General features: G+C 47.4%; 1 protein-coding gene across 1 annotated transcript in view; it reads right to left on the reverse strand.

Moving 5' to 3' along the window:
* Positions 1-217: 217 nt before the first annotated feature.
* CLSTN2 (calsyntenin 2) overlaps positions 218-8,042 on the reverse strand; it is a 397,528-nt gene continuing 389,703 nt past the window's right edge. The window contains exons 13-17 of the mRNA XM_023529032.1: positions 6,466-6,636; positions 5,826-5,971; positions 5,573-5,696; positions 4,620-4,804; positions 218-2,800 (exon numbers count right to left, since the gene is read on the reverse strand). Of these exons, the coding sequence (XP_023384800.1) occupies positions 2,600-2,800; positions 4,620-4,804; positions 5,573-5,696; positions 5,826-5,971; positions 6,466-6,636 (827 nt within the window). The 3' untranslated portion in view covers positions 218-2,599. The remainder of the gene's footprint in view (positions 2,801-4,619; positions 4,805-5,572; positions 5,697-5,825; positions 5,972-6,465; positions 6,637-8,042) is intronic.

Below are 8,042 nucleotides of genomic sequence, written 5' to 3' on the forward strand. Positions count from 1 at the left end.
CATGAGTCCAGTCCACAGACTGCTGCCCTACCCAGTGCCGCTTTCACCTGCTCCCTCCCTCCCCTAAACCCTCAAACACAGAAAGATCTTCCATGCCCCAAACAGCTCGCTCAACCATGAATAAGTGATGCAGCCACTGAAAACAGCCTGAGGGCAAGGAACACCTCCCCCACCCCACCCAGACAGGTGCTCTCAGGAACGCTGGACTTACATATTTTAAATCAAAATCCGATTCAAACGAAAATTGGTTTTAAACATATAAAGTACTCATTTTACTGCCATAGAATTGGGAGAATTCTGTTAGCTTCTAAATGACCAAAGAATCTTTTTATTTCACTAAGGGTACTGTGAGAACTACACAGTCCTACAGATTTTCTCCTTGTCAATGTGCAGACACGGCCTGATAGGTAAAAGCTATTTGGTTGGGGGAATTCACAGAGGTGTCTATTTCCATCCGATGAATACAAAACCAAACTTCTGCCAGCGTTTTTCCCAAAGAAGGGAAAAATAAGAGCACGGGTTGAGTTTGTGAATGTGTCCCTCTTCTTCCTGTGACTTCTCTCCCTCCTCGACGTCTAATCTCTTGTATAATTTCTATGCCCCTTTGCAAGAGGCTTCTCCTCTGCAACCATCAAGTCCTCTGAAAGGAGGAACTTATCTTACTCAGCCTTATTCCTTTCCCACAACTTCTGGTCGAGTCCCCAGCACATAGTAGGTCCTCGATGCCTGTTAGCTGTGTAAATACAAACATAAGTAGAATCGGGGTAGTGGGCACAGGACCAGGAATGGAAAGCGGGGCATCTAGTCTTATACATCTCTGAATGATTCTGAGCAAGATGCTTGAGTCACTGAACCTCAGTTTACTCATAATGAAAATGTTTCTGACAACAGATGTCCCAGCTACCTCACGGGATTATAGAGAGGCTCAAAAGAGGAAACAGAAACAAAAAACATTTTAGGTGATGGAAAAAGCTACAAAAGTTAGTTTTCTGGAATCAGAAGGTTGCAAAGGCCTATTATGGGTCCTCCCTGGATGAAGGTCAGACTAGAGGACATTGACAGCTGTCCTCCTTCATAAGTAGATTTAATGACATGGAGTAGAGTGAACAGATTCTGAACTTTCTTTTGAACCTGAATGCACCTGTAACTAGGGACTAGCTTTGTGCCTGTGCCAAGCCAATACAGGAGGGACTAGGGGAGGCTGGGAGGATGGGGACAGATCACACATACTGAGGACAAAGCCCAAGACATTCGAGCCTCATGGAAGTCCTATAATGGCCCTAATTCTTGCCTGCTATTCTCTTGGCCACAAAAGATCACAGACCAGTTACTATAGCAACAATTCTCCTCAAGAGGTGTCCATGTTAGGAAGGAGATGGAAAAGATTTCCTTATTAGAAAAAGAAGAAGTAAATAAATTAGGTTTTTAGATATATTTGCCCTCCACCCTAAGTGCTGCTCCTTTTATGAGGACAAGAAAGAAACAGCTATCACCGCAAATATGCTTCTAATTCCCAGCAGATAAATTTCCAAACTTTCATTTTAGACTTGATGCAGTTCACGCTTGTTCTAATACATCCAAGAAGAATGTATTTTCTCAAGAGGCAAACCAGTATGAAAAAGAGGACGAAGGACCATAAGACTAGGTGGTGACAACCTTGTCAACCTCAGGCCGCCCTCTGGCCTGGGAGAGCCCAGCCACCCCCGTCTTTTAGATCGACGCCCCGCATGAAGCCCGGTGGTGTCACCTCATCAGTCCTTCCTTCTGAGCCCTGGCTACAGGCTTGTCATGGCTTCTGCCCGGGGCAGCGCCTGTGTGGAATGCTTCCTGGATCCTGTGGTTTCACGGGGTGGAAGCCCCCAGCAAGGCAGCCACACCGGTCTCAGCAGCTGCCAGGCAGGCAGACTCAGATAGCTTTGGCTGGGGACCAAGTCCTGTTGTGGCTAAAGTTTCAGACTTTTCATATAAGCTTATATGGCCTCAGAAAGTTCAAAGGGAAAGGCTGTCCAAACTGGGGAGAGTATGTGTGTGCATGTGTGAGTATGTAAACTTCTCCCCGTGAACTTAATTCTGCCTCAACAAGGACTTTCTTTAAAGTGTTAAGGACCAAGACCTCAGGTATGCGAAGTCCGACCACCCTGCCTGAATGAAGCCACTTAGAGAGTTAGCTCAAGAAAACCTGCTGGTCTGCATGGAGAGATGATTGAGTCAGGTACATACACAATGAACTGCAGACCAAGGGCCTTGGGGACACAGAGCCTGGGGGAAGTGAGTGACAGACAGGCTAACCTTTTCCCCTGCAGAGAAGAGCAGAAGCAGAACTCTGCAGGTTGGCAGACAGGGTGCCGGGGAGCCCAGGGCAGGAGCAGTGGGGGCTGCAGGACAAGGTATAACCTAAAGTCCCCACTGGGGGTGACACTGGGCTTCTAGGAACCGCTCTGGGACACAAGGAGTGTCCAAGGTGTGAGGGGTGGGTTCCAGGAGGCAGGGGAAGGCCTGCCTAGCCTGTCACAGAAAGCAGAGGTGACGGTGATAGACTCAGCATACATCAGGTGGGCCTTACAAAAGGGACAGGTGGGCGGGCCCCGAGAGCCAGGCACTAGTAGGGGAGGGTGGAGTCGTCCCACTCCAGTTGGGCTTGCCTGGCTCCGCTCTGCCCGCGTCTGCCCCTGCCCATCCCTTCCTCCTCCTGGTCATCGCTGTCTTCCGAGTCACTGCTGCTGGAGCTTATGTCTTCCTCTCCTTCCTCCTCCTCCTCCTCCTCAGTGTCATCTTCCCCACGCCCCGGCGCTTCATGTTTCTGGGGGTCGGGATAGAAGGGAAACCACTTTGGAGCTTACAGTTCTCCCTCTACTAAGCAAACATTTTGGGCCCCTGGGAATTCCTTCCCCTTAATGCTAACCCCTTGGGCCTGGAAGGGAGGGCCTCTGGTGAAAGGCAAAGCAGACAGCCAAGGACAAAGGCAAGAAGGAGCAGCAAATTCCAAGACATGAACTCGAGGTAAGACACGGGACATTTGGCCAATCCCACACACTGGCATTTCTGGAGCTTATCAGAATGAGCTTTCCAAGTCTTCAGTGTTTGCTTCTCAGTGAGAGAATGGCATGTAAGCTTGTACCCCTTTTACAGGTGGGAATGTAATGTCTCTGGGAGCAGAAGGTCTGAAACAAGACTCAGGTGGCCTTTCCCTCAAAAATACTCCTCTGGGAAGGACAAAGTTCATGGTCCTCATTTTTCATGCCTGCCCCTCACTTTGTGATTTGTGTCCTCAAATTCTACCTCAGTTTTTCCTTCTCTCATCTCTGTTCCTCCCAGTTTTTGGTGATTCCGGCCAAATCTTATTTCTTTCTGGATTTATGTGTTGAGTTGATGAACCAGCCATCAAAGATGTATGTATGTCCTTGCTTGGCCATGTCATCTCTCTGGAGTATCTTCTCTTCTACCTTTACCTCCCTCAAAAACTACCATTCTACAAGACTTCCTTTAATCTAACCTCCTCCAAGGAGTCCTCCCTGAACACTCCGCCCCCATGGATCTCCCTGCTCTTGCTTCACTGACAGTCGGCATCACTAGGTTAGCCCTGGGTAGGCACACTCTTGCCCAGTACTCAGACTGCTCCAGGGTGGGTGGTCATTCCCACACCCAAGGCTCAGCTCATCAAGGGAGAAGATGCTGAGTCCCTACAGTGGTGTGCTTAGCACTGTACTCACTGCACGTGCCAAGCCATGCTGGCTTTGATATTGGAGCATGAGATCAGCTGAGGAGGAAATGGGAACAAGGCTGGAATAATCTTTTCATTTATCAATGACTCTTTCTGATCTTCCCCTGCTTTACTCTTGGCTCTATCTTCACCTAGTACCAACAGGCTGACCAAAGGGCATGATGCCAGTGGCTTACCTTGATATTCACATGCCCAGAGCAGGAGCCTTGGACAATCATGGGTAGATAGATTCTGGGGGCTGCTGGCTAACTGGTAAGATTTGAATTTTAGAATCAGGCAAACGGGAGTTTGAATATCGGAGCTGCCATTGCCAGCTATGTGAGTTTGAGCACTTTCCTTCCCTCTCTGAGTTGGTTCCCACCTTGATAAATGAGGATGAAGACTTCTACTTCACAGGCTGCTGGAAGATTAAATGAGGTGATGTATGTAGCATGCCCTGTGCAGTGTCTGGCATAATGAGGGGCTCAATAAGTGGCAGCTATTATTGTTGTGTTTTTGTTTTAACCTATTCTGAGTCTTTAAGTGAGCTCTGCAGGCAGTATGGAGCAAAGCCAACCAATTTACACTGTTAATTAATCAAAAATTCAATACTGAGTCCCTAAATGTTAGCTCCAAGCTAAATACGATGGGGGTGGCAAGGGATAGACATCATATGGTTGCTTGCCTTAAGAAGTGTCTGGTTCTGTTTATAAAGTGAGAGAAATTTACACATTTTTAATCAGTGATTCATTTGGTGTGAAAGTAGGGTCCATCTGGGTTGTGAGGGCTGGAGAAGCTCAGAGAAGTGAGGGATCAGGGAGGCTGGGCTCCTTGGCCAGGGCTTCTGGCCCAGGAAAGGTGGAGCTGGGTCAAGGGGAGGCATCCTGCCTTAAGCTCCCAGCCCCTGCATGAGGTTCACCTCCATTGGGTTGACTGTGATAGTGAGCGCAGAGTCATCCCAATCCATCTCGGCCTCCTTGGCAGCCTCGGCCTCTTCGGTGAAGTGCTGGTGGGCAATCCGGACTCGGTGCACGCCCATGGCCACCACGAACACTAGCATGCACACAGAGATGATGATGACCACCGTGGCGACGCTTGGGACCACTGGAATGAAGAAGGAATCCACACAACACGGTGAACTAGCTCACTCTTGGGGTGGAGCATGCACTAAATATCCATGCATAGGTTAAAATCCACCCTACCACTTCCCAGCTGCAGAACCCTGGGTCAGCACCTACTCTGTCTGGGCTTCGAGTTTGTCACCTGCACAATGGACTTCATAATTCCTATCCCCTGGGTAGTTGTGAGGAAAAAATGAAATAATATGTGAGTTTCCACCTAGGCACATAGTAGGCGCCCACTAAATGCAAATTTATTTGCTTTTCTGTCTCTGGCTTTTTTCCCCTTGAATTATGGGAAACCTCTCACCAAGAGCCAGGCACTGTGGAGCTTAGCAGAAACAGACGCGGTGCCCAGTAGACAGTAATATAATATGGCAAGTGTTGGAACAGAAGTATGGGTAGGGGACTTTACAAGATTGTGCACACATGTGTGTATGTGAGTGTATGTAAGGGGTTCAGGGAAAGTATCATACAGGACATGACTTTGAGTTGGGCCATAAAGGGTTTGTAATAATTTACCCCAGCCCCTTGCACTAAGCTCTGTTATTATCTGTCATCCATAACTTGTTTACCTGATGGACTCCCTACTGAGGCTGTGAGCATCCCAGAGGCAGGGCCCCTAGCTTCTCCATTGTTGGGTCCCTCCTTCAGTTCTGGGCACCTCTGGCTGCTGCACCCAACTGTTTAGTGGGTGGTCTTGAGTCACAATAACCACCTGGTGTACCGCGGTCTCTCCTGCCAGGTTGCCTACCTGAACTGCGCTGGATGCTACTCCGGGACTCAGGGTGGTGAACGGACTGCAGGAAGGGAGGCTGCACGATAAGGTGATTGACATGCTCCTTGTCTGAAACTCTGACCTCATGGAGGACGCTGACCTGGGAAGAGCAAGGAGAGGTGCTGTTGACCAGGAGGGCCAGATGGGCCAGCAGCAGCAGTCCTCCCAAATAAACAAGGGAATGGATGGGTGAGCCTGGGTGTCCCTTACAACCGCAAGACTCACTCACCTCCAAGGTGAACTCATTGCTGGTGTAGCGCCCGTTGAGTTCCGAGCACTTGATCCTGAACCGTCGGGCCTCAAGGGAAGCAGAACGCCAATTGCGGTAGCGGATGTGACGCAGCACCTGCTCATAGCGGCTCATGGAGCCCACACCTGTGCCAAGAGACCATCTGTGTCATAAGAAGGCAGAGGAGACGGGGGAGACAGGCTGCAGCTGCTGTGGCCTGTGGGTGTCCTGAATTCTACCATGCTGAGTGCTTACAATGTTTAGGGGCAGATAATATACTGCAGCAGAAGTTCTAAGGAGCCACTGAAATTGATCCGTAGGATTTCCACATAGATTGGCCTCTGATCAGAATGTTTGACCTCATTTTTTCAAATGTTGTAGTATTTGTGGCAATTAAACCTAAGAGAAGGCATCTACCTAGTTTCTATAGGAGATTTCCCCGGGAGAGGGGATGTGGTCCAGGTCCTCAAGGCACTGGAGTAGCCGAAGGAGGAGGGGCTAGAAGTCCATGCTCTGATGCCAAGAGCCCACACCTGAGCCTGCTCCCACAGGTGACAGAGTGCCATCACTCTCGTGACTCCCTGATGAGGCCACCCTGAGAGGAGAGACCACTGGGCAAAGGGGCCGAGTGTGGCCTTACCGTAGATGGAGTATCCTGCAGTGGAGTTGGTGGCATCCAGGTGTCGCTGATGGAGCTCACTGTGGTTAAGCTCCAAGCACTCCTGTCTTGGGTCCAAGTCCCCTCCCAGCACCAAAATGTCACAGAAATCTAAGTTGTGAAGCATTTCTTCTAAGACTGCTGATTTGGGGGCTGCTGGAAGACAGCCACATGGGAAACATAGGCGTGAGGACATTTCAGACAATGGCCCTTGCATATCACCTTCCTCCTCTGTGATTGCACCCCAGGTTAAGGCTGGGTCAGGAGAAGAGGTTGTACAATCCTAAGTACCACCGCTGCTTGGATGGGTGTCTAGGCAGCATCGATTTGTGTGAAGAGTATGAATACAGTCATCAAAAGATGTGAATTTCAATGCCAACGCTGCTACTGAGAAGATGTATTGTGTTAGAGAAACTACCTATCCCTCAATTTTTTCATCTGTAAAGAGGGCAAGGGTCTTGACAGGATTTAAAACAGTGCCTGGCACATTGTAGGTGTTCAATAAGGAATAGCTCTCATTTGGGGCCAGAGATAAGTGCCCCTTCAACATGCTCTTGTAGCTTTCTCCATGTAGTCACAGTGTGTATCTGTTACCCCCAGTAGACTCTGAGGTTCTCAGGGGCAGAAGCACTGTCTTTTTATGATGGAGTCCTCGGTATCCAACCCAGGCACTGGTATGGAGCAGTATTACTATACATTGCTCAAATGGAGCTGCACCATTAAAATAATTAAACTAATTAAGTAAGTTGGTTCATCTAGTTGACAGCTGTTCGTCAGTCTAGCTGTCTTTGCCTGATTTTGGGGGCTCTAAATTTCCCAAAGGGATGTCTGAGTATTTGAATGCTGGACGGGTAGGCAGTCTTAACAAAAAGTCTTACCTTAAAATAAAAGCGACAGGTATTTAGGGAGTTATTGCTGTGTACCAGGCACCGTGCAAACAAGATCCTAACAGACAGACATTGGAGGGAGGACTAGTATAATCCCATTTCCCTGATGGGGAAATGGAGGTTTCAACGGGGGGACTGGAATGCCCAGGGTGACACAGATAGAAGGCGAAGAGCTGGGACAGAAACTATGACATTCTGATTCCACAGTTTATGAAATCTTAACCTCTGGGCCAGTAGTCTTCAAATGTTTTTGATCTTACAGTTTTTTATTACAAAATTTTTGAACCAAGATCATTTAAATAAGTATATTTATTTATTTATAAAGAAGACTAATATATTTTGTACATTATAAAACATTTATAAAAACAGAAATTAAAAAGGACTCACTAAAGAGAGAATTATTTTAAATAATTATTTTACATTTTAATTTTTCATTGATACCAAAAATATTTTGGCTCTCAGTAGATATATACTTTTATAAATAATTTTTTATGCTTAATTTTTAAATTCTTGCCAATCTCAATGGCTTCATGTGTCATTGGCAAAATCTAAGTGCACATTAATATACACCTAAGACAAAGTCTATTATTAATAATAGTGTATGTGTATCTCTATTTCAAATAATCTTCTCATGGTTTCTGTTTTTTTTCTGTTTTTTTTTTTTTTTTTTTT

The sequence above is a fragment of the Pteropus vampyrus genome, unplaced genomic scaffold (assembly GCF_000151845.1).
Source record: "Pteropus vampyrus isolate Shadow unplaced genomic scaffold, Pvam_2.0 Scaffold35, whole genome shotgun sequence".
Taxonomy (NCBI): domain Eukaryota; kingdom Metazoa; phylum Chordata; class Mammalia; order Chiroptera; family Pteropodidae; genus Pteropus; species Pteropus vampyrus.